Source organism: Erpetoichthys calabaricus, chromosome 12, assembly GCF_900747795.2.
Source record: "Erpetoichthys calabaricus chromosome 12, fErpCal1.3, whole genome shotgun sequence".
Taxonomy (NCBI): domain Eukaryota; kingdom Metazoa; phylum Chordata; class Cladistia; order Polypteriformes; family Polypteridae; genus Erpetoichthys; species Erpetoichthys calabaricus.
This window is the reverse complement of record NC_041405.2, coordinates 16,612,464-16,640,293: the sequence shown is the minus strand read 5'-3', so window position 1 is coordinate 16,640,293 and position 27,830 is coordinate 16,612,464. Positions and strand designations below refer to the sequence as shown.

General features: G+C 42.0%; 1 protein-coding gene across 1 annotated transcript in view; it reads left to right on the top strand.

Moving 5' to 3' along the window:
- The first annotated feature begins 6,327 nt into the window (after positions 1–6,327).
- nptxrb (neuronal pentraxin receptor b) overlaps positions 6,328–27,830 on the top strand; it is a 51,356-nt gene continuing 29,853 nt past the window's right edge. The window contains exon 1 of the mRNA XM_028816742.2: positions 6,328–7,439. Within this exon, the coding sequence (XP_028672575.1) occupies positions 6,738–7,439 (702 nt within the window). The 5' untranslated portion in view covers positions 6,328–6,737. The remainder of the gene's footprint in view (positions 7,440–27,830) is intronic.

Here is a 27,830-nt window from a genome sequence, read left to right as displayed (position 1 = left end):
TACGTGCTTCTATTGAGGGTTTGCAGTACAGTACATTCTGTGATGATTGGATAAAAAAAAGATAATAATATGCATTAAGATTAGCTTAAAACAACAAACCACAGCATATGCATTAAAACAATACAACTGCATGATACGAAACCGAATGTGAAAGAAAAGTCGACTGTATCGCTTATTCTGCACTCTTCTCCAAACACCTGAGCCGTTTCAAACTGTCCCGCAAGCTAAAAGACGCCTGGCTTTTTAATTAAACATACACACTTTAAACACAACGAGACTTTTAACTAAAGGACATTGTGACGGAGACTTTAAAATGGCATAAATGGGCTTACATTAACACATCCTCTGTTGTTCACCACCATCAAAAACTTGATGATTCCAGACTTGGCATTCGTTCCCGCTGTTGTCACCCGGGTGTCCCTGGAAAAACGGATGCTGAGCATTAATTGGATAGTTCAAGTAACATATTTGCATACATTACCAAAACTGAGAACCAGGAATCATGGGTAAATGTTAAGAGAAAATCATTATATGTCGATTTTATCGAGGTGTATTCCTTTTAGATCAAAGGCTTAAATATAATTTATATGGTTAATAAGAAAATGATGAAAATTAAAATTATCGACACCATCGCTGTAAGATACCTGCCAGGATGGCAGGTTTAATGCTAAACTATGCTAAGCTTTGATCGTTATGTTTTCATTATAAAGCCATTGAACAAAATAAACTTTTGCATTTGGTCTTTTAAACAAAAATGATGCAAAATAAAAAAGAACGAAGGCCTGCCAATACAGCTAAATGGCCATATAGTTTTTTACAATGTCACGCCTCAAATGCGTATTTTTCTGCGAGAACCATTTTTGGTTCCAGGAAAGCAGCATCATAACTGACCATGTAATAACAGATTTGTGAAGTGCCGATTCCCGATTTTAAGATCAATCCTTCTGCAAGTAACAACACAGGCTGAGATCGGGTGTTTTTGATCGGTTAGTGTCTGTTATTTAGCCTTCTATTAAAGAATTATGCTTTCTCTACATATTACAAAACTTTTCAAAGCCACAAAGATCTAATTTCAGATGCGAAGAACCCTTAATGAAATTGTTCTTTGTCAAGCAAGTGTTCAATGAGGACCACACAACCCAGTAGCGCATTTTATTACAGGTTATTTATAAGAGTGTGGAGCCGAGCTTAGGCGCTAACCGGCTTACAACGGCACTCAAGTTAAGTTTAAATAGTTAAAAAATAGACAAGACAGCATTAAAGACGGACACGCCGGATACAAATAATCCACCTGTAATTGAATTTTAATGGTAGTCCGAGTAGCGATCCGGTTTATCTACGGCAGCACAAGAAATGCTGCCTATGGCATAAAATGAAGAAATGGCTTCGTTGAATGAATGACTAATTGTGTGGAAGTGAAAGGGATTAGAAATCAGCGTGTTAACGGGATTCTTTTGTTCACTGAGATTGATGCATTGCGCGATAGATAGATAGATAGATAGATAGATAGATAGATAGATAGATAGATAGATAGATAGATAGATAGATAGCACTAAATGGTAGCTCTGGCACAGCACGGCATTCCTTCATTACATGTATAGAAAAGATTATATAAATGAAGATTTACCACAAGATGGATTTACGCTCATTGATATTTTATTAACGAGCAATATACGTCAGAGAATGAGATTTGCGTAGAAGCTTGGCGGATGCGTGTCACCGTATGTGTGGAAAAAATTAATTGAAACTTTTTCATGAATTCGTTAACGTCAGTTTTGATAAAAAAAAAATGACTACGTGTTGTATGCCGTGCGTGTGCGCTTATTCACTCCGTCTGCCTACTTAATACGGCTCGCAATCACAACTGTATTTCTAGGGACCGGGGCACGTACATGATCGAGGTACACTGATCGATCACCTGAGTGGACTAGCGAGTGAGAGGTAACTAACAAATAATAATAATGATGATAATAAATACGAAGATCAAAGAAAGGTTCAGTTCATTTTAGCTCTGCGCACAAGGCGGGTGTCATACTTGGTTGGATAGTCGCACCCAGACACAGACGCGCATTCATTATTGGACAGTTTTGTACGGGCAGTTGCCCTAAAGTGCAAATGAGAGGAAATCACCCCAAAGGGGAAGAAAGGAATAAAAAAGCGTTGAACCCGAGTTCTTGGAGTAGTGAAATGGCACTTTTTTTTTTCTTCTCACATAACATTTTCAAACCTGTTAGGTCCAGTTCTGGCACTTGGCAGAAGGCATAAGGGTTACAGTCCATCGGGGCCAATTCACACACAAACCCAGAGGACCTTTTTTTTTTTTTTTTAAGTTAGGGAGGCGACCCCGGGAGGAACTTGGAGACTCCCCATGAAAAACAAGTAGTGCAACACTCGAACTCCATGACTGCACGACGTCTCATTGTGATTGTGACAGCCAAGTGACAGAAATGTTCTTTTCTTTCTTTTTAATGTTCTTACTTTTTAGTTATTCCGGTGTGTGTGTTCATACCATATCGTTATTTATCCATCCATCCATTATCCAACCCGCTATATCCTAACTACAGGGTCACGGGGGTCTGCTGGAGCCAATCCCAGCCAACACAGGGCGCAAGGCAGGAAGCAAACCCCGGGCAGGGCACCACCGCAGGGCGCGCGCACACACACACACACACACACACACCAAGCACACACTAGGGACAATTTTAGAATCGCCAATGAACCTAACCTGCATGTCTTTGGACTGTGGGAGGAATCCGGAGTACGCGGAGGAAACCCACGCAGACACGGGGAGAACATGCAAACTCCACGCAGCTAGGAGGACCCGGGAAGCGAAACTCAGGTCTCCTTACTGCGAGGCAGCAGCGCTACCACTGCGCCACCGTGCCTCCCACTCTTATGCATTGACTTATTTAAAGAACTTCTGTAGAAAGCCAGATATCCCCTTCGGGACAAATAACGATCTATAAGGCACACACAATATCTATCTATCTATCTATCTATCTATCTATCTATCTATCTATCTATCTATCCTGCCTACTACACTAAAATTCATTTCTATCTATCTATCTATCTATCTATCTATCTATCTATCTATCTATCTATCTATCTATCTATCCTGCCTACTACACTAAAATTCATATCTATCTATCTAAGAGGACAATAGATACCAGTAAAACCTCAGACCTCGTTGCTGTTTGTGAAGTGCAGCCCCTGTAACAGTTCAAGCATCAGTACCCCAAAAATGTCCGCCACTAGATGTAAAATTACTTTCTTCACTGTGATTTCAACATAATCTGTAGTTTTAGGTGTGCACATTTTGTAATTTTTGAAAGCCGTTATTTTAATTTTACCTGTAAACGTGCTACACCCTTCTGAGCCGATGGTCAATGAAGAGCGCTGTACATAAATAAAATAAATATTGATGACTGCTTTATTGAATTAAATAAGACAGATGCCTCCTACACAGTGCCGGTTTTAGGTTATATTGCTCCCTTGGCCAGGCTTATTAGTGCACCAACTGACCATAGCTTACCTGTGTGGCTGGGTTACCGTCCCACAACCCTTATGATGTGCACCCTAGACAAATACTTAAATCGCCTTAATGGTGGCGCTGGCCCTGCTCATACACTCACTGGTCAAATTCTTGGAAACACGTCCTGTACCCCGTGCTTATCCATGGAATGATCTAATCCGCGAATCACATGGCAGCAGCGCAATGCATACAATCATACAGAAGCAGGTCCGGAGCTTCAGTTAATGTTCCCATCGACAGCAGAATGTGGAAAAAATGTGATTTGAGTGTTGTGTGATTGTTGGTGCCAGACACGCTGGTTTGAGTGTTTTTCTAACTGTTGATCACCTGGGATTTTCACACCCAACACTCTTTAGAGAGAATGGTGTGTGAAACAAAACATGTCCAGTGAGCGTCAGAGAGGTCAGAGGAGAATGGCCAGGGTGGTTAGAGCTCAGGTTAAGGTGACGCTAACTCAAATAAGCACTCTGTACAATTGTGCGGAGCAGAAACACATCTCAGAACGCTCAACATGTTGAAACTACTGCAGGCAGATGGGCTACAACAACTGAAGATCATGCTGAGTTCCATTCCTGCCTGCCAAGAACTGAAAGCTAAGGCTGTGGTGGGCACAGGCTCACCAGAACTAGACAGCTGAAGACAAATCATAAGAAGAAAATTTTACCGTGGTCTGATGAATCCTGACTGGTGTTTGTATAGGGTTACAATTTGGTGCCAACAGCATGAATCCATGCATCCAACTTACCTTGTGCCAACCGTCCAGGCTGGTGGTGATGGTGTAATGGTGTGGGGAATGTTTTCTTTGCACACTTTGGGCCTATTAATACCAATCACTAGAATGTCTATTTTAGTATTCTTGCTGACCAAGTGTATCCCTTCATGATAATGCTCCATGATAGAAAGCAGAAGTGGTCTCTACCTGAAAAACATGAACATGACCATGAGTCCAGTGTTCTTAAGTGGTTGGAATCGGAGTCTGATAGAACACCATGGGATTTGGTCGAACAGGGGATTCACGGCATGAACCCGCAATTGACAAATCTACAGACATTGTGTGATGCAATCATATATGCCAACATGGACCATAATCTCAAAGAAATGTTTTCCAACATCTTACGAAATCCATGCCACAATGAACTGGAGTTGTTCTGAGAGTATAACGAATGTCTTACTCAGTTTTAGCGTTCCTAATTCGTGAATATATATAAACCTTTCCTCAAAGTTCAGAATCTGATTTTGAATTATCAGTAGCACATTGTCCTGCAGGGTGGCGCAGTGGGTAGCGCTGCTGCCATGCCGTAAGAAGACTTGGGTTTGCTTCCCTGGTCCTCCCTGTGTGGAGTTTGCATGTTCTCCCCGTGTCTGCGTGGGTTTCCTCCCAAAGTCCAAACACATGCAGGTTAGGTGCATTGGCGATCCTAAATTGTCCTTAGTGTGTGTGTGTGCCCTGCGGTGGGCTGGCACCCTGCCCGGGGTTTATTCCTGCTTTGCACCCTGTGCTGGCTGGGATTGGCTCCATCTGACCCACGTGACCCTGTAGTTAGGATATCTGACTGACTGACATTGTCCTGCAGTGGTGCAGTGGCAGCGCTGCTGCCTTGTAGTATGGAGACCACGGTTCGTCATCCAAGGGTCCTCGTCATGCACTGAAAAAAAAAATGTGATGATTCACACTAAATATTTTCAATCTGAACTAATATAATTCTTTTTAGCTTATTGATCCCACAATTTTTAAGTTGAGGCAAATCATTTAGAGTGATTGGGTGCAATTCACTTGTTTTTTTTTACTGAAGTAAATCTATTTTTTAAGTTGTTCTTCTTTTCTGGCAGTTGGAAAGCCATCAGACCGGAAAGTTCGACCGAAAGAATATACAAACGGCCCCTCAAACACAGCACATGAACAACTTAAAATATCAAGTTAACTGAAATAGGATTTTTACGTTTATTCCCTCCACCATAACTTAATTTGGTACAATTTTTTTTACTTTGATTGAGATCTGAAACCAAATATTTCAAAATGCAACACTGAATGACTAATCTTAAGTTGCTTGAAAGAGAAAATTTACGTTGAATGAACAACATAATAATAATAATAATAATAAATTTTATTTATATTGCACTTTATATTTTAGCAATCCCAAAGTGCTAACATCAATGTTATACTTTTTTCAGTGTGTGATGTTTGCATGTTCTCCCCATGTCTGCATTGGTTTTCTCAGGTTTCCTCCCACAGTTCAAAGACATGCAGGTTCGGTGAACTGTTGATGCTGAATTGGCCCTAGTGTGTGGTTGGAGGTTTGGATGTGTGTGTTTGCCCAGCAATGGGCAAGTGTTTGTTTGTCCCTGCCCTGCGCCCAATGCTAGCTGGGATAGGATCCAGCAATGCCCCCGAGACCCTGTTTAGGATTAAGCGAGTTAGAAAATGACTGACATTTTCCTGCCTTTCTGTCATTCCGCCCCTGGTCAATGTCTTTCAAATCACCTATGAGCTCCCGGCGCCGTCCTCTTGCGGCTGTTAACGAGCTTTTTTCAAGGCTGAATGACTTACTGGTTACTCGAATTGAGCGGCCTAATGACTACAAAAGGGTTAAAACGCTTCACGCACACAATAAAACCTAGATGCCGTAGACCCCACGAGGATTGCTCAATCTGATGCCCTAAATTATCCGCTCTAGGTTGTTAGATTATGAGGGCTGGGAGGGGTTTTCCGCTCTCCGCCCCCCACTTTATTTTTCTTCTCCTCTATCTTGATCCTTATTTCTGTATCTGCCGCCCTCCCGTGCCCTCCCTCTTCATGTCGAATTACTCGTCTGTAGGCTTCATCCTCGCATTTCTCTCTCTCTCTCCATTATGGAAGTGACTAAGTGAGTAAGAGAGAGAGAGAGAGAGAGAGAGAGAGCGCAAACTCAGCAGAGCTGCTGAATAATTGAAATCCACGACTCTCCAGCACGGCTGTGCGATTTACCTACGCGTACGAGCAGCAAGCTCACTGATTAGACCCCCTTTGTATGGGATGATCTTTCTCGTGCACATTCTGTTCATGCTCAGGTTGCAAATAAGGTGATTAATTTTTTTTTTCCAACGCGATCTCCGTCTACTTCTCTTCTCAACCTTAAAACAGCTGAAATTTGAAAGCTTTCTCTCTTCTGATCGTCCCACACCAGCCGTCACCCTGAAGTTTCTCGCTGTTCTCCTCGCCGCGGGAATGCTGGCGTTCCTCGGGGCAATCATCTGCATCATCGCCAGCGTTTACCCCGGCTTCGGCAAAGCCCCTCCGCCGTCGTCAAGCCTCAATGAATCGCTGTCCTCGGCCACGATGCAGCACTCTGGCTCATCCCCTGAGGTGGGCTACCTGAGCGCTCTCCATGGTACTGAAGCGGCCAACGGAGGGCAGGGTTTGGGCCGGGGTAGGGGTTTCGGTTTGAGTGCCGAAGCCCCTACTTTCAACGGCTTGAGCGGTCAACATCAACCGGAGCAACAGTTCAGTTTTAGTCGAATGATCTGCACGCCGATTCCAGCCGATCAGTGCAAATCGAAGCAGGACTCTAAACAGCCTCAATCGGATGACCCGACTCTTTATTCGGGGGAAGACTACGGTTACCTTCGCTCCACTGCGGATCAGCTCCGGCAGACCGTCCTCTCACAGAAAGACCAGATTTTAAATGACCAGGAGACAATCAGGGAGCTGACGAACAAATTGAATGAGTGTGAAAATGGACTAGAGGAGCGAAGTGTGAATGGAAAAAGTCTGGCGGGCACGGCGGCGGCTCTCTGGGGTTCACGGAGAGACACGAGTCGGATGGTTGGAGATCGACCCCAGCCAGCGGCCAACTTGCACACGATTCGGGCGGTGGAGCAACTGGAGCAAGCCACCCGACATCTGAAAGACCGGATCGAGAAACTTGAGGTAATTTCACCACCAATGAAAACAGTTTTACAGCCTGTTTTAACAGTATTTTGGGGATATATATATAAAAAAAATCGTTTACTTCAGTAATGCAGATGTTTGTTTAACGGTACGTTATACACGTAAGAAACGCAATTAGCGTTTTCTTGCCAGTAGGGTGCTTTATGAAACAATTACTCAAAACAAAAGGATCAATCTGTCTCTTTTTAGGGTCTTCGAAGATTATATCAGCTTAAAGTTAAATTTTGGATGGGCCTCATTTTCGAAACATGGAGAAGCCCACCAATTTCTTTCTCCGGGGCTCCACGTGCTAATCTTTATTCCGATCACCTTCAAACCGGAGCTCTCCGCGCACGTATGACCAAATCAATTTACACGTCTTGTTTGATTAAAGGCAACCTCGAGCAGCAAGTCAATGTCGGGTGACCAGCAATATGTTTAAACAAGTGCAAATGGGCCGGTCAGAGAGGGGGGGGGGGGGGGGGGGGGGGTGTCTATTACTCTAATTACGCGGGAGAGGCCGCCACGATTAGATGAAAAAGAGGACAGCGCTTCGGAGAGTGCAGGTCAATGAGCCATTAAATCGTTAAGGGGGCTACAATATTACGGGCATGTGAACGTCGGCGTCATTAAAGTGGTCTGCAATATACAAATAAAAGGTAGTGAAGTATTAGAAAAAAAAATGGGTAATAAAAACGATTTTATGTAGGGAAAAGTGCGGAGCTTACATCATGGGTTATCATTTTTATGCGGTCGGCGATATTAAACTCAATATAAAAGATGTAAATACGTAGTAGGGACCTGACGGGTTAATTGTGCATACGTTGATTTGCATACACATGGAGACTGAAGAAACGAGACTTCAGCAGAATATAAATAAGTGCATAAACATAGAGGTTTAGCATTGTCATTGTATTGGAAATCATTTCAATATATTCTTAAAATACTGTCTTTACTTGCACTTTCTTTATTGTGTAGTTCCACGAAAAATTATTGCTTGATAAAGCACAATTTCATTTTGGGACGGGTTCTTAATATGAATTTTTTTTTTTTGTGCTTTGAAAAACTATTTTATTTAGAAAAAAAAATACTTTTCATGTATGGTAAGCTACCTAGCAGGACACCAACAAACCAAGAATATCTGAACTTAACCTGTGTTATTGCATGCACCAAGAGTCCTTATAAAATTACGAGCCATTGGTCGGTATTTCACAAATCTGTTACCATCTGTCCGTGTATGGAGCCGGCTATGGACCTACATAAGTAACGGTTATTTCTGAAACCTTCATGTGGATGGGTTCTCTGCGAACCAAAAAAAAATGTTTCCCCCAGTCTAAAGGACCATTCTGGCACCTTGATTTATAAGACTGTAATAAATCATATCTGGTCCTTCTGCTATATGTTCAGCTTTGCGTTTACCCCCCAGTACTGTATTCATTTTTCATTTTTGCCAGTGAGTTGGAGTTTGCACGTTCTCCCCGTGGCTTTCTGGTACTCTGATTTGCATTCCTTCCATAGTCACAGATGGATGGACGTCAATAAATAACGGTTCTCTAATAGCGCTTTGCTGGCTTATGTGGCTCCTCCTAGAGCTATTACCATTCTGGGAAGGGGTCTTTGCATGGGAAATTGGTTCTTTGGGCTTTGCAAAGTTTCCTAATGCAGCATGTGCACAAAACAGCAATACGCTATACGTCATTGCCTCGGAAATCGGACTCATTCAGACCTGGTTCTTCTGCCATCTGTTTAGTTTTGCTCCTGCTCCCCTAAAACGCTGTTTTAATTCTCCTTAGTATTTGCGTCAGTCATTACATTCGCTCGGTCAAACTCAGTGTGCGCCTACATGAGGCGTTCCGTCCAAAGCGCTTTGATATGTTTGTTCCCATCCACACTCCTACAAATTACGGTTCTAAAGTGGTTCCACGTAGAACCACTATACGTGACCAAGAATCATCACATCCTGGGAATGACTCTTCGCATATCACACTTTGGGCTTGGACACGCTTGGTCAAAACAGAAATCTTGCATGTATCGTAGGCTACACCCAGCAGAATACTGAACGCCGCGAGTGTCATTGTACGCAGTAAGAGTCCCTAAAAACCAGGAACTTATTGGGATTTCACAAATGTGTTATCATCAGGGCAGGCAATTTAGTGGTTTAGCGCATTTTTAAACCCTGCAGTTGTGGATTCAAATCCTGCTACTGACATTGTGTGATCCTGAGCAAGGTACTTCACCTGCTTGTGCTCCAGTTGAAAAAAAGGAAAAGAAATGAAATCCATTGTATTGCTGTCTTGAATAAATCAGTCAAATAATAAGTAATAATAATCAATGAACTTCTTACGTATACAAATAAATAAAGGTTCTTTCAGGAACTTTCGTGTGGCTGTTTTGGGAAAACGACGTTCTCTTATAGAATTGGGATCGTCTTGTAAAATCATGCGTTACTTGTTGGCTAACGGGTCTCCTGTGTAATTAGTCTTGGACCGGCCTCCAGTCTAGACCCGATTTCAGGACAATAAAGCCGTAATCTCCGGCTCCCCTCACGCTTTATTTCAGTTTAAGCTTTGCTCCAGCCAATTAGAAGCTCACTCCGCAGTTAACGGAACAGCGCGCGCGCACGCGCGTCGCATTGACGGATTGTCTTATTTGTCTAGACGAGTTTATTCTGCACATTGGCTTTGTACGTATATACGATAGCTTATTGGTTCTTCATTTCTTTTTTTTTGATTAGAAGATTTATCGCTATCTTTTATTCTGCTCCATTTTTGTTGTCCATGTATGTTTGTTCAGGAAATGTGAAAAGGAGGAAACGGTGTAGTCCAATGCCCATGAATAGCGGCTATTTAATGGCACTTTAATGGGCTGTGTGATTCTTTGCAGAACCAATTGCTTAGCAGAGCCCTTTCATTTCTTGCATATGTAATTGGCTCTGTGGGCTTTGAAAGGGGTACTTAATTTGAGGACAAAACATAAATCATTATAGGGTCCCTAGCAGGATACTGACAGGTCAAGAAAACCTGAACTTAGCCCCTGTTACTGTATGCAGCAAAGTGTTTTGATAATCAGGAACACGCTGGGATTACAATCAAAACATTTAGGCTAAATATGGAACGTGTTAAAGATGTAAATAATATATATCATTTTCTTCTGGAACCTACATGTGGATGGGTCCTTTGATAACCAAAAAATGGTTAGCTCCGAAGAACTGCTTTTGGCACTTCTTCTTCTTTCAAAGTGAGGTTCCGTGTAATATTTACATTTACTCTGTGATCAACCAGAAAGAAAGAAAGAAAGAAAGAAAGAAAGAAAGAAAGAAAGAACTCATACATTACATCACTTATCCAGCCAGGTCATTATTTGCATAGAATCTGCACGTTCTCCTTGTGTCTGCCTGGCTGCTCCAATTTACTCTTCTCGTCCCTAAAGCTTTGCCCATTAGGTCACGTGACGGCACTATCTGACCTTTTTCTGAGTTTTAACCAAACTTTTAATTTTATGTGTGCTCTCATTTTATTTTGTGAGATTTTAAAGTTACCGCGTACATGTGCCTGAGCGGCGTCTCCCCAGCTGTTTCCTCTCTTGCGCCCCCTGTTGTTGAGATTGGCTCCGTCCCTTTGCCACCCTGAGAGTTTCACGGCTGTATGTCATGATAAACTTTCCGAGCCATTTAATTGAAGGAGAAACCTTGACAACCCTTAAGTGGATGAGATATGAGGACAGCTTAGCTATCAGATAAACGAGCTCGGTGGTCTGCATGGTCTCCACTCGTTTGTCAAATGTCTTATGTAAAATAGAACGAAATATTCAAGAAACTACACCCACTAAAGTGTATAAACCTGTTAGCAATAACCTGAATTACCTTTAGAAGTAAAACCCGTGACACCAGTCATTTCCAAGACTGTACAATCTGAGAGGTGAGGCAGGTCGACTGATTGAACTATAAATTCAATTAACAGCCGAGATGCGCCTGCCTGACATTTTGAAACGCCTTGGGATGAAAACCTACGTTCACAAATGTAATTTCGAGGTTTTGTTTTGCGCTCTTAAGAACGCATATTCTTTCTGTAGCCATTCTTTAAATTTTCATATTCTGCTATGCTGAACTGTAATTTACATTTCCTCATTCTTAAATTCAGCAGACAAGCATTTCATTTTAAATGTCCTCTTTGAAAGTCGAGGATGCTTGTGAGCGCAACATGTGCTTTAATGGACACTGCGGTTCAACTGGATATAAAATTTACTTTTTCGCCTTTCTAGAGTGTTGTGTACACGCTGCCTCGGCGATTTCTTTTAACGTTACACATACTGTGAATTGACAATTAGTTATGTTAAAATATCAAAACCGCTTCGTGTTAAAAACGTAAAGCAGAGGTTCAATTGACGCGCTAATGGAATAACGCGTAACGCTTGTCAGTTTCAAATTGTGTGTGACGCCGAGAATCGGAGGCCGCTAGCTGAGGTTCGTTGTGCCAAACTGTGCCGCAGAAGGGTCTAGACAAAATAAATAAAAAGATCTATCTATCTTATCCTGCCTACTATACCAAAATTAATATCTATCTATCTATCTATCTATCTATCTATCTATCTATCTATCTATCTATCTATCTATCTATCTATCTATCTATCTATCTATCTATCTATCTATCTATCTATCTATCTAAACAACAACAACAATAATAATAATAATGCTCAAGCGAGTTTCATCCTATTCTTAGTCACTGGAAGTTCACGCACACTCTTAGTAATCAAGGTTCAACTGTCGTTCTTCACAGCTACCCACTTTTTCCCTTGTAAGTGTCTTCTCGACTCACCATGGTGGTGGTCCCCCTGTCTGATCCTGACCCAATACAGCCTACTAACAATACGGACAATAGCAAGTCACGACCCACCGGCGACAGCCAGCGCGCGACACAGTGGTTGAGAAATAATGCAAGGAGAAACCCTTTTTGGTTCCCAAAAGGACCATTCAGATGATGGGTCCAGAAATAACCTTCGTATTAGGTCTTTGACAGGTTCCACAATTAATATGAGATGATAACAGATTTGTGAAATCCAGGTGGGTTCCTGATTTTAAATGGACTCTCACTACATACAATCACATAGGCTAATTTATTTTTTTGTTGGTCTGCTGGTATCCTTCTACGTAGCCCTAAAGATTTCTGTTTTGTTCATCTATTGGGAGCCTTTTCAAAGCCCAAAGTATCCTTCGTGGAAAGAAATTGTTCTTCCGTGAGTAACCACACAAGCAATTTTTCGTAACCGTATTTTTTAAGAGCGTGTATGAAAACAAGAACATCAAATCCGTTTTGGACGGGACTCCGCTCCAAGTAGCCCTCGCCGCGGGACGGGGCTGGGCGAAGATCTGAGGGCGTGGCCATATAAAGGCGGGTTTAGAATTTCGGATCAGCAAGTCCCCGCCCTTCTGAACTCCGCCCCGCCCCACTCGGCGTCCCGAGCTTGGATCATCTATTCCTCGCGGCAGGGTTCGTTTAGCTGAGCCAGCATCAAGAAGCGTCCTGTACAATGGGGCCGAGGTGTTGGGGGCAATACGAAATTAGTCATTCAGCACAAGTGAGGTGTCTACAGATTCATCTAACAAGAGAAGACCGTAAAATGCAGTCTTCGCACGAACTTTCACAGCACTGACTGATCTCTAAATTGGACTCATCGCGGGTCGTGCGATGAGCTGGCAAACCACCCTGTGTCTTCTACACTTCTGTCAGTGACTGCAGGGACCTAGAATAATACCACGGTCCAAAGACATGCAGGTCAGGCGGTTTGGCGTTGCTAAACCTTGAAAAGGTGTGTTTGTGTGTGAATGTTCATCCTGCGACGGACTGGCGTCCCGTCCAGCGTTTGTCTTACGCCCGACGGTGGCTGGGATAGACTCCCGTGTCCCTGCCCTGGCTAAACGACTTAGGGAAATGGATGGAAGGGTGGAGTTAGACAATAAATGAATGAACGAATCAGTTCAATAATTACATTGGCACGGGGCGAGTAGGTGAGGGTGCCACGCTGCATTCCTCCTTGCTTTGGTTTATTAGACAGAATCAGCTCCAGGCGTTTAGGGAATACACAGAACGAGATATACCATTAAGCATGCTCATCAGACCCTCTTCAGCTTTAAGGCCCTCCAGGTAGGCTGAGTGCGTCAGCTGCTCGGTGACAGACTTCTGTACAATGAAGGCTCAACTCCTAATCTGCAGCTGTGTGCTTCCATAATAATCCCCATCAATGCAGTCTGGACAGCTTTGCGCGAAATAAGACGTGACTGTTAAGAATTCGTAACTACCGCGACATTTTTTCACGACTGTAGCCGGTGGCCTTAGTTTGCACGTTTTCCCTGTGGCTTTGTGGTACTCCTGTCTGTTTTCGTTCCATATTCACACTCATCAATAAATAACGGCTCTGCAATGGCACTTTACTGAGTTGTGTGACTCCTTGTAGATCTATATTGCGTGACAAAAACAGCACTTTATTCTGGTGTATATGAAGTTGGTCCTTTGGGCTTTGAAAAGATTCTTAATATGCGGACAAAACAGAACTCTTCAATGTGCAGTAAGAAATCGATCGTCGCATAGTAATCCAAACCTGGATCTTCTGTTGTCTGTCCAGTTTTGTTTGCTCGTACTGCAATTATATACTATATATATATATATATATATATATATATATATATATATATATATATATATATATATATATATATATACCTGCGGTGGGTTGGCACCCTGCCCAGGATTGGTTCCAGCCTTGTGCCCTGTGTTGGCTGGGATTGGCTCCAACAGACCCCCGTGACCCTGTGTTCGGTTTCAGCGGGTTGGAAAATGGATGGATGGATATATAATATACACTAGTATTTGCGCCACTCTAGCAACAATCTCTCATCTAGTAAGCCCTGCTGCCTCACGTCTGTAGTTCACATGCCTGTCTGTGTGGATTTTGCTCGTTCGTCACGTGATTTCTTCATATTTTTTCCTACCACATTCAAAGGGCTCGACTCCTTTCATGTAGCTACCCTAAACTGGCACGATGCGATTGCGTGTTGAGCTCCGGCCAGCCTCACGACCTTGATTTGATTTACTTCAAAAAGAAATGGAAGAAATACTGAGACCGTGCGACTTTCCGAGGTCTGCCAGCTCGCTGTTTTTCTGCGGCTCCACCACTTGGCTGAACAGATTCATTATCGACAAGACAGAGGGCGGTGCGAAGGGAAGGCATATTGATCGTAATTATCACACGATAGCCCAGTAATGGCGAGACTCGTCTTTAACTCCAGTGCTTCCTCAATGCAGAAGACAGGATTGTCACAGCCTATGCATTTCGATCAGAAGAAATTCATTCTGATTGGACTCTTTATTTATGAAATAGCGTAAAGATTATGCAGTGTAATAACAGCTGGTAGCAATAGTAAACGGATAAACACTTTTAGGGAACTGAAGGGGGTTTGCTTTGAGTATGCAGCGTTTTTTGTGTGAGGTTTAAAAAATGAAAAACTGAAGGGCCTGGAGTCCGATTCTGTAGAGTTAACTTATTCTCCATGTGTGTGAGTACGGCTTTGGTTGACTATCCCTATTTACTACCTTTTTCCAATGAAGTGTACAATGCAGTCAAGCCACATCGTTATGTTGAATGTTGTCAACCGAATACATATTCTCAGATACACAGATTGAGTTGTCATTTCCTGGAGCAGCATGTGAAACTGGGTGCAAATAAAATTCGAGTTATAAAGAGCCCTACAATTTGAAGGAGCGGAGCTGCAACAGCTGAAATAGCAGCTTTGTCATCAGATGGCCGCTCTGACCCTTGTGTGATGAGTTTGTGCAGAAACTCATTCGAATGTCCTCTTCAATACATGGAGCAAATTGCTTGTGCTTTTCAGTTTGTTGCTCTTGCAACTCTTGAGATGTCCCTGGACTACAACATTTATTTCATAGGCAGCCATCTGTTACTTTCTTAAAGAGGATTTAAGCAAGAGCGCACTAAAAGTGAATGCCCTTACACTGAATGTCCTTCCTTTTACATTGGACTGGGGAGTACTTAAGAAGGCAGAAACACCCACAGCACAGGTAGGTCTCCTCCCTGCAGCACCCCATGGTAGGACTCAAGAACCCCAACAGGGTTGTCCTCCTGGACTACGAATCCCATGTAACCCAGCAGGGTTCCATACTGGGACGATAACAGATGTGTACTGGAGAAGGAACTGCTCTTGACAGATAGTATCCCTAAGTCCATCTATTAATCTATCACCACAACTGGGACAAGAATTAAGAACCATCCTGTCCTGGTTACACCTCCATGTAAAGTGCTCATCATGAACAGTCTCCTGGCAAGGCCAGGTCATCCCATTTGGGGTGCCAGTACATCCATTAGGGCACTTACAGTCTTCTTGTGAATTTCAATAAACTTTAAATTTTCCATTGGGGACAGATAAAATCTATCTATCTATCTATCTATCTATCTATCTATCTATCTATCTATCTATCTATCTATCTATCTATCTATCTATCTATCTATCTATCTATCTATCTATCTATCTATCTATCTATCTATCTATCTATCTTTTCGCGTTTGAAACGGAAATTACGTATGACCACGCAATATGGAAATTGCGTATGAAGCAGAATTTACGTATGACCACAGAACATATTATAATACAGGAACTAATCACTTCGCTTGTGGACGCCATTTTTATATTGTCTTTACAAATTGTTGTTATTTGTGTGAGAGTTATTTTACTGATATTGAAAAGTAAACACAAACACGCCGATCTATCCCGTAGAAGTGCACACCCGCATCGTCCTCTCCCAGCCCACCTCTCTGGACTACAGCGCTGAGCCATCCGCCGCCATAATATCTAAAGTGAATATCTATCTATCCTGCCTACTACACTAGATAGATAGATAGATAGATAGATAGATATTTACTTTATCTATATCTATCCTGCCTACTACACTAAAGTAAATATCTATCTATCTATCTATCTATCTATCTATCTATCTATCTATCTATCTATCTATCTATCTATCTATCTATCTATCTATCTATCTATCTATCTATCTCCTAACTACAGGGTCACAGGGTCTGCTGGAGCCAATCCCAGCCAACACAGGGCGCAAGGCAGAAAACAAACCCCAGGCAGGGCACCAGCCCATCGCAGATCCTGCCTACTATACTAAAGTTAATTCATCTGTCTATCATGCAGTGTACTAGAAAGCCACCTTCAACGGCCAGCTTCCCCTCTTGCAGTCTCTCTGCCATATCTTTCGGTTTCTCTTTACTCGTTTCCTAGTTGTTCTTTCCCTGCTCCACCCTCCTCCCTCTTTCTTCTTATTCCATTTCCACTCACATATCTGTGACAGTCCACCTTTTCTCTCTGGTGTATTGTTAATGATTTTTCATTTCTCTATTTCTTCCTTTCTCCCTCCCCTTTCTTCCCTCACTTGCACCTTTTTTTCCTTTCTCTGCGTCTCCTGCTCCCCCTTCACATTGTGCTCTGCTCTCTGTTCTGCAGTGCCACTGGCTTCCTGACAAATGTTCAAAAACTGTATTTCTGAGGAGCTAATGAATGTTTTATAAGATGTGAGACAGCAGAGGCAGCGCTGCCATCCCGGCAGTGTTACTCTGCAGCCAGGAGCTTTAATCAGACTGTGAGCTGGCTAATTCTTTATCTTGGACTGTGATCTGGTCAGATGTTAAATAGTCAGAGCAGGACTTCTTGAGCTGTGGCTCTGTCAATCACTGGCTACATCAGTCAATACAGGGCCATCTTGACACACTGGCACGCTGGGCAGTTGCTCCATGCGAATCTATGTCTGTTGTGACTTGCTGTCAATAAACAAATACTAGACTATACTAAACTATAAAGATTTGTTATTGTGTTACAAGTGGACATTGTCATTCACCTCTGATTTAGTATCATGGTCACCTCTGCAACCTCGCATGCATGTGTACGGATCTCACACACTACTAACATAGAAGCGTATATGTTAACGTCACTTGGACTCAATTCTCTGCAAAGGAATTTCACAAATGTTTGTATTGAACACGATTAATAATACATAATTCACAGTGATTTCATACTGTGCCATCTCCATCTGTATGGTTTAAAATTGAGTATCAATTAAATGTGGAAAGTTTTGTGTTTTTCAAGGCTCATGTTGTATTGTTTAAACGTTTGTGTTGATTAATCTTTGCTGTACAGCATGTTTTTAATGCTTAAACACTGATTTTGTTGGACATACCAATACAATAAACTTATGTTTCATTTTATCAACCATTTACATTTGTATTCCTGTGAGTGGTTGTGTAGGTAGGGGCCACAATGCACTGCTTTGCCCGGGGGCCTATAATGCTGTTAAGATGGCCCTGAGTCAGTACGATTGGAATGGTTAGGAATAGGGGTGTTGTTAGTTCCTTCCACTGTGTTTGGTACTCTGTACTGAATAAAGAGGGTGTTATGTCATATTAACTCCTAACTGTCACCATTTCTCACAGAATGATCTGGACAGATGCTTTATAAAGTCTTAGCGCTGTCAGGTTAAACTACAACACTTTGTTCCCATTAAGTGAAGTGGAGTTGTCCACCCATCTCTACACTCATCTTCAAACTAGAATAACTTTTTATAACGCTATGAGGGCTCTTTCGGCAGCTAGCCTTAGATCACCAGTCCACCACAGTGCCCAGTCACCCAGCACACCCACAGTAATTACCTGACTCGTCTTTCTTTTGGGATGTGGAAAGAAAACCCACAAAGAATGTGCCAACCCCACAAGGGGTTCCATTGAAATGCAGTGCTGCGACCACAACAGTCCAGACTTTGTTTGGCAGTGCCGACTCCTCACAGATCCAGCATCATAAATCCCCTAACTGGAGTTTGCCGGTGTGGATTTTGCACCTTCTGCACTGCACTCTGGTTTTCCTCCCACATCCCTAAACACTTACAGGTTATGGTAACTGGTGATTGCAAACTGGCCCTGAAAAGGAGTGGCAATGGCATTGGTGATCCTAAACTGGATTAAGCAGCTTGGAAAATGCAATGTTAGGCTTTGAAAAGTCCGTCCTGGTGACGTTATACTGGCTTGAGCTCAACATTTCCAAAAGCTGAGCTCCAAAGATGTTCTTCATTCATCCCCTCCCTGAATGTTCCTACCTAAGATGTTCTGCTTTGTCTTTTATTTAATAGGAGAAGGAGCTCCAATAGGGATGATAACCTAGTTGTGATGATTTGCTCTCTGTGCACATCAAGGACTATTTAAAAGGTTAATAATCCTCAGATATGTGACTGGAGACTATAAATATGCAGAGCAGGTTTTCTTTTTTTTCTTTTCTTTATGGTGCCTGATTGATTCTGATTCTATTCTATACAGTTGCTTGTTTGGCATGTGTCTGCTTAATTCAAACTTAATCCATTTATATTCTGATGTGAGAAATTCAATTTACACTCGCTGAGCAAATTAGTACCAACACCATGCCAACACTGTGTAGGCCCCACATTAGCTCTCAAAACAACTTCAGTTCTTCTTGAATATGGATTTTACAAGACGTTGGACGCATTCCTTTGAGATTCCCTTTCATTTTGACATGAATGCTGGTTTGCCAGCTCCAAATCTCCAATTCCATCGGATCCCAAAGGTGTTCTGTTGGATTCAGATCTGATGGCCGAGAAGGCCACTGAAAATCACTGGGCTCACGGTCATGTTCATGAAACCAGTTTGCAATGACTTTTGCTTTTTGATCCAGTGGAAGAAGCCACTAGAAGATGTGTAAGTCGTGGCACATGAAGGGATGCACATGGTCAGTAAGAATGCTCAAATAGGCCGTGGTGTTCGAGCGATGATTGATTGGCATACTTGGGCCCAAAGTGTGGCAAGAAAGCAATATCCATATGTTGTGGTGTGAAATTTTGCAAATAAGTTGATAAACGTTTTGTATGACTTTATTTGTAACTTATAACATTAATGTCTATCATTGATAAGAACAGCAGTGGTTTGATGGTTAAGATCCAGTCCTTTGTAATTTTACGACAGGGTTGGGGGAACTGCCTAAACCAGTTTGGCAAGTGATTCTCCACAGGACTCTCTCAATCAACCCCCACATGGAGGCCAAGTACCAATCTGGCAAGCTTCACCTTAACATATGGTTTTGGGGGGCAGGTGTGAAGGTATTCTGTGCCCCCATTCAGGGGCAACTGAGCAACAGACAACTCGGCGAAAAGACAACTAGGCAAAAAGACAACTAGGCAAAAAGACAACTGGGCGACAGACAACTGGGCGACAGACAACTGGGCGACAGACAACTGGGCAAAAAGACAACTGGGCAAAAAGACAACTGGGCAAAAAGACAACTGGGCAAAAAGACAACTAGGCAAAAAGACAACTAGGCAAAAAGACAACTGAGCGACAGACAACTGGGTGAAAAGACAACTGGGCGAAAAGACAACTGGGCGAAAAGACAACTGGGCGAAAAGACAACTGGGCGACAGACAACTGGGCGACAGACAACTGGGCGACAGACAACTGGGCAAAAAGACAACTGGGCAAAAAGACAACTGGGCGACAGACAACTGGGCGACAGACAACTGGGCGACAGACAACTGGGCGACAGACAACTGGGCAAAAAGTCAACTAGGCAAAAAGACAACTAGGCAAAAAGACAACTGGGTGACAGACAACTGGGTGACAGACAACTGGGCGACAGACAACTGGGCGACAAGTCAACTGGGCGACAAGTCAACTGGGCGACAAGTCAACTGGGCGAAAAGACAACTGGGCAAAAAGTCAACTGGGCAAAAAGTCAACTAGGCAAAAAGTCAACTAGGCAAAAAGTCAACTAGGCAAAAAGTCAACTGGGCGAAAAGACAACTGGGCGAAAAGACAACTGGGCGAAAAGACAACTGGGCGAAAAGACAACTGGGCGACAGACAACTGGGCGACAGACAACTGGGTGACAGACAACTGGGCAAAAAGACAACTAGGCGTAAAGACAACTCAGTGAAAAGACATCTCGGCGAAATCCTTTACCAGTTAGGTAATAGTTAGGTTCAAAGAGATTTTTTAATGATATTTAAATGACAACGTAGGGCACTGGAAAATCCACAGAATCACCTGCTTTATGAGAGTCCCAATACGTTGAGAGTAAAGATATTCCTTAAGCCGATCTCGCAGGTCACCTTTTGTATTCTAAATAACGTTATCATATGATTACAATCAATAAAATTTATATAAAGGATTAGCAATTTTGGTTGCAGAAGATAATGTAAGATAGAGTTTGTTCCATCTGCAGAATAAAGTTTGTTAGTCAATTAAATAAATTTACTTTGAACATTTTAAATTATGTTTTCATTTAAATATAATTAAAAAATCTCTTTGAACCTAACTGGTAAAGGATGTCGGCGAGTTGTATTTCGCCAAGTTGTCTTTTCGCCGACTTGTCTTTTTGTCGGGTTGTCTTTTCGCCGACTTGTCTTTTTGTCGAGTTGCATTTCGCCGACTTGTCTTTTTGTCGGGTTGTCTTTTCGCCGACTTGTCTTTTTGCCGAGTTACATTTCGCCGACTTGTCTTTTCGCTGAGTTGCATTTCACCAAGTTGTATTTTGCCGAGTTGACTGTTGCCCAGTTGCCACCGAACCCTGTGCCCCATTGGTCTGAAGTATGGCTGTTTGGAATTGGCTTGTATATCAGAAGCCTTTAAGTACCATGATGCCCTATTGCAGTGGTTCTCAAACTGTGGGGCGGGTCCCCCTGGGGGGTGGGGGGGGGCAAGAAGTAACAAAAAGAGGGGCACAAAGATGTGAAAAAAAGAAAACAAGAATCGAAAATATGAAAAATACATCTATTGAAACCAAAACAAGTTAACTTAAACTACATTCTGATACCAGAAAAATAAATATAGAGTTAGATAAATGTCGACAAAAGTTAAATAGGTATAATAAAATATGCATCTATGATATATCATTAATTTAAAAAGAACAAATTGGTATTAGTGGGCTCCTTTCAAACAAATGTTAGGAGGGTGCGATTAAAACTGTTATGAAAACTCGGGTCACAAATATTTAAAGGTTGAGAAACGCTGCCCTATTGGCTGTAGGGGTTGGACAGAGAATCTATAAATTTGCTTGCTTTACCCCTCCCTCTCTCTCTTACCAACTGATGAAAGACCATCTCACACCATGAACTGAAAAGTACAACACAATGAAGAGCACAGCTGGGCAGCCATATTGAGACAGGCATGTGGCCTGTTCTGAAGAAAGTTGACCAAAAATGAGGCCTTCAGTAGAGACCTTTTAAGTAACAAACAAGTCTGTGTACCATCTGAAACTACACATCACCATTTATCAGGTTGTATGGTTGCCAATATTCACTTGTACTTTGCTTATTGTTATTATTTCTCTATTATAAAAGTAAATCCTGGGACGAGACTTTCTCGGAGATAATTTCAACTTCCACGAGAGATCATTTCAGGTCCCGCGAGGTGAGACTTTTTTGCCAAGAGGTTTTGACAAGTCAAACATTTACAGCAGTGCCCATAGTCCAATAACTTCTCATTCGTGTGAATGCTATTGTCAGACACAGTTCCTGCACTCTCTGCTGCAAACAGGTTGGGAAATAAAAGACAAAGAGTAGAAGACAAAGTAGAATGTCGTAAATAGGTTCAAAAACATTGGCGCGATACACATGCAGAGCAGGTTAGAGATTATGAAAGTACTAAAATTTGAAAGTCTCAAAAAAACTGATAGTAAAGATCGCATTAGTGCAAACTGTTTGTTTTTTTTTGTGTACTAAAAGAACTCTTGACTGTTTTTGTGTACTTGTGTCTGGAGTGTTTTGGTCATCGTGTCAAAGAAATGTGTGTTGCAGAACTTTGGGCAGCCAATTCGTTAATAAGACAGCATTTTTCAGTTTATTAAACTACAACTAATACTTTAGATCTGCTTGCTCTTCAGCTCAGGCTGTTCATATTGGTATTCATTTTCACTACCAGGACAGAATTGTAGTGCATGGTGGTCACTACTGTGTCACATTTCCTGAAACCTAGGTTCACGTTTCAGCCGAGTCACGATTTCTGTGGATTGCTGATATAAAATGAATTAACAGGGTTTAAAATTGAATTAATTTAACAAAGAAAACAAATATTTTTGTTTGGGGTAAATCTTTTTGGGGTGTGTTCTTGCTCCTACTCTGTTCAATGCTTGTATGGACTGGGTGTTGGGTAGGGTCATGGGGTCCAGCGGCTGGGGGGCATCTGTTGGTGAAGAAAGGTTCACGGATCTTGACTTTGCTGACGATGCTGTGATCTTCACAGAGTCCATGGAGGCTCTGATCGGGGTGCTCGAGAGACTGAGTGAGGAGTCTGAGTGTCTGGGCTTGCGAGTGTCCTGATAAAAACCTGGAGCCAGACCTTTAATGACCTCTTGGGCACAGCCATCAGCAGTGTGTCTGTCTGTAGAGAGAGTGTTGACCTCATTGAGAGGTTTACTTACCTTGGCAGTGACATTCATGTCTCTGGTGACTCTTCCTATGAAGTCAATAGACGGATTGGGAGAGCATGGGGGGTCATGAGGTTGCTGGAAAGGGGTGTGTGGCGCTGCCAATATCTATGCCAAAGGACGAAGGTCCAAGTCTTTAGAGTCCTGGTGCTTCCTGTCTTGCTATATGGTTGTGAGACATGGACGCTATCCAGTGACCTGAGATGAAGACTGGGCTCCTTTGGTACTGTGTCTCTTTGGAGAGTTCTTGGGTACTGCTGGTTTGACTTTGTGTTGTTCATGGAGTACCGAATGAGGCATATTACCTGCATTGTGAGGGAACGTTAGTTACGGCACTACGGTCATGTGGCACGTTTCCCCCAGGGTGACCCAGCTCATAAGATCCTCATTGTTGGGGACCTGAATGGCTGGACCTGACCAAGTGGTAGCCCACGTAACACCTGGTTGTGGCAGATAGATGGTCATTTCCAGAGGGTGGGACTGGACTACGTGTCTGCCTGGGGGGTTGCAAACCGGGATCCCGAGTTGTTTCATTGTGTAGTGGGTGCGGCAACGCACTGTACCAGTGCACGCTCCCAAACTTGACTTTACTTGGGGTAAATCAAATCACAAATCATAAACTAAAGTCAGTTCAGTTGAAAATAAAATCAACACAGCACTGCAAACATTGTGTTCTGAGCACCAAAGTGCAGTCAAATTGAATACTCAACTGAATTCAAAGAGATGTGTGACAATCAGCGGCCAATCTGAAATGATATATTAGGACAGCTGAGAAGGTTTAGCTGAAACCCGACATGTTTATTTTGGAATAATGTTAATGAAAAATGGTGAATTAATTGTGTTAGAGATAATATTACCCGGAGTTCTCAAACAGAGCTTGAGAAAATAAAAGAAATCCTGTTCTTATTTAGTTTGTGTGTGCGTATGTGTGTGTTGGTGGTGTTGATTAGGATTCTTCCATTTAATAGAAATTGCTTTGTGTAGGATAGCACTGTCGAGTTTTCCTTCTCTAATGTCATCCCATCTGGGCATTGCTGTTAAGGAGCATTGTTACTCTTCTTGGCTCCCAGTATTATAGCGATTTTCTTTATCTTACTAGGCTCCTTAGATAAAAAAGTTTAAGAACCCCTGGCCAAACTGTTAGCTGAGAAAATGTCTAGAATATTTTTTTTTTTGTTTTGTTTTCTACCATATAATTTTTGCTGCTGTTTGTGACCCGCTTCCTTCAGTGCCGTTTCGTTTGTTGCTGTGCAGTTGTTTGACGCTGGACTTGAGGATATGTATGCACGGGGGCGTGGTTATGTATCTGTTTGAGGGCGTGGTTACATACGTATTGAAGGGTGGATAATTGTGTATGAGGGCGTGACTATGCCAATACGGGGCGTTTCTGCACACATATGGGGGCGTGGTTATGTAGATACGGATCGTGTCAATGGGTGTATTTAGTCTCATGCTAAACTAAAGAGGCGATGTAGTGCAAAGTCCCTGAATTCTTGAACGACTTCTTTTCTGCTTTTGTTGAGTTTTGCTTCTTGCCTTTTGTTTCTCTCATAGTTGTCATTGTTATAGTAATGATTTCTCTGCACCGTTTGATGATTTTTTTTCGTTTATCTTTTAAGACAGAAAATCTCTGCCAGTGTATCCAAAATCATTATGCACTCCCCGATGTTGTTCTTTGCATTGTTATTTCTCTAACTCCCTTTCTAGCATTTCTCTCATTGATTTAATGTCTTGTGTCTGTTTTTAAAGCGCACAAAATCATATCTGGACAGTAATAGCCATCCCTACTCTATAATCCTCTTTTGCTGCTGCAGCATTTCTAGTTTACTTTGGTTGAATGGTTTTGGCTTCATGATGATTACTTTTTAAATTATTTAAAAGCGGTTACTTCCACTCGGACTTAATGTCAGCAAATACAATTTTGTGCTGCTTAGAGCGTCGTGATTTTCCGAGATGATTTACTAAGTATGTCACTCCAGTTGGACACAGCAGTGCTAACAAGCTCTCACTACATTCCCGTTTTACCAGCTTGGATGTTAATGGAAAAAAATTGTCAGCCGTCTCCTTTGTCACAGGACATTATCACCATTAGGGTCATGTACTTCCAACATGGCATACAGAAAACACTCGGTTTCTTTTTGATGTTTCACGGATTTTTGAGGCTCACACACACATAAGGATGCGGGAATTTAAGGAGATATTTTATAGTTAAACACATACAGTTCTGGTGGCCTTAGACGAGAGTTACAGCTGGACGGCTTTTTCTCTAATGCATCGTTAAAAGAGTTGAACCTGTGAGGGATGTGGAGGTGGTGCAGCTGGGATCTCCTTTTAAGACCACCAGCTGCCAGAAAGAACAGACTGTGACATTTTGTTAGTTGTGTTCTGAGTACAAATGAGAACAAGAGGATTTTTATTTATTTATTTTTTGTAAAAATTTGGAAGCTTGCAAAATCCCAGCATTGATTGCAGCACACAAGGGTCCAGTTTCCTGCCTCTCCTAAAAACTGTCAAGGTAGAAGTGAGACACACACCTTAAGAATTAAGGAAGGTTTGACGTTTTAAAGTAAGGTTGTTAGATCTCCTCACACATCATGGCGCTGGAGAGTGGCAGCATATTGCATGTTGACTGGCATATACGAGGAAAAAAAAATTTTTCGCTATGACAATAATGATATCACAGACTAAACTGAACACTCCGGGAAGCTTCTTGCTACTTTATAATGTACAGAACTAAACCCCACTGCCTACCCTGGTAACTCTCCATGGTGCTGAATGACATTTCGATGTGGCAGAGCATCCCAAAGCTCCATGGCAACCATAGACCACTGGAGTGGCTCAAGGGCTCTACCACCAGTAGGTTGCTAAACCTCAATTTAAACAGGTGGAACCCCCCACCCCCCAAGGAGACGGGGTCATGAAGACAATATTGGATCATGACACCTACAATGTTGAGAAACACTGTGATTCCTATAAAACGTATTCACCCATTGGAAGTTTTCAAAATTTATTATTAAGTTTGGGGCTCCGCTCCTGCGCACTTCACTCGCCCACCCCCGGGTTTGGTTTACCGGATCTACAATTTTAAGAGATTGTTATTTTTATGGGAATTGTTACATATGCATTATTTTCACTTTTACTTTAAAACTTTTGTACAAACAATATTTGGAATGAACTTTTCTTCAAGATCGCATTGAATTTTGATTCCGTTTTTGGACTTTCATCATGACAATGCAAAGCATAACTGCCTGTGAGTGAATATCGTTTCTTTCTCTGTAATAATTAAAACAACTTTTCGATTGTTTGTCCATGCTCTTTCTTCTTCACTTTGTCGTTGATGTACCATCTTGATAAAATTTATAAGAGCTGGGAGCACAAGAAGTGCGTCTGCCAAAAGCATTCACGCGACTGAGGTTAGGTGACCGTGGTCTTGTTTGAAAATGGTTGCAAGTAGGGCGTGACTTAAAACAATCTCATGTTAAAAGTCTCCATCTCATGGGACTAAATAGCGTGCCAACATTTTTGGAATCTTTTAATTCTCGCTGGCAACACAAATTAGACGATCTACAAGTCTCCAACTTAAAGTTTAAATCCGAACAATATATTCGATCTGTTCTCTTTTTGTTGTTCCGTTATTTCACAGAGTAATAATTTCCAGCGCTGCGGTGGGTTGGCACCCTGCCCTGGATTGGTTCCCTGCCTTGTGCCCTGTGTTGGCTGGGATTGGCTCCAGCAGACCCCCGTGACCCTGTGTTCGGATTCAGCGGGTTGGACAATGGATAAATGGATGGATGGATAATTTCCATTTGTTTGCACTAATGCTGTCTTTCCTATCCTTTTTTTTGAGGCTTTTGAATTTTTGTACTTCCATTATTTCTAACCTGCTCTGTATGTGTATTGCGCCAATGTTTTTGAATTATTTTACGACGTTCTACTTTGTCTTCTACCCTTTGTCTTTTATTTCCTACCCCATGGCATGGTTAAATCTCTTTCTTGCGGGACATATAAGTGTCTTTCTGAGAAAATCACATCTTGTCTCCTTCCAAGGTTTTTTTTTATACAGTAATAGAGAGATATGTCATTGAATCTCACAGGATTTTTTTTGACATTGATCCACAGAAAAAGACTCTTTAATGTCAAAGTGTATAGAGATCTCTGCAAAGTGATCAAAATTAGCTGCAAATATGAAGCACAGAGTATCTTATTGTGTGGTTTTTCACCCCCTTTAATCGTCTCTGGTGCAGCCACTGGTGTTCAACACCCACGTGCTCCCTGTAAAGTATGACTTTATCACTTATTAGCAAATTAAATAAACTTTCCTTCAACAGCCTGTGGACTAAACATCACATAAGCAGCTGGTGCTGCACCTCGCATGCTTGTTGCACAACTTCTGTATTGTCGGCCTTTCACTTGGTAACTCTTCTTCTGTTCACTCCACACTCTGCCGTTTGCTCTTTCTCTTGTTCAGACTATACCCCCCCCACACACACACCCCCCCCATATTCTTTTGACGTCTCTCCCTTGTGAATTTTCCATTATTAGCTGGCTGTCAAAGACACAAAGACAGATTGGCCCACTGAAGAATAGAAGGTAATACATTAGGCCTGGGAATGCATTATTAACCACTTATTATGAACTTATTTATAGATAATTACCACATGATACTTCATATATTAAATGTCAAAAACTTCAATTAAGTACATATTATGTACTTTCATGAAGAGACTGGAATAATATTTTATATTTTATTAAATATATGCGCCATTGCTCTACACTGTGCACCAGAAAAAGTCAGCCCATAAGACAGATAGATAAAATGTCGACTATTTTAAGCTGTATAAGATTCATTCACTCATTCATTTTTCCAAACCCATTTAATTATTCTATCTTTAGGATCATGA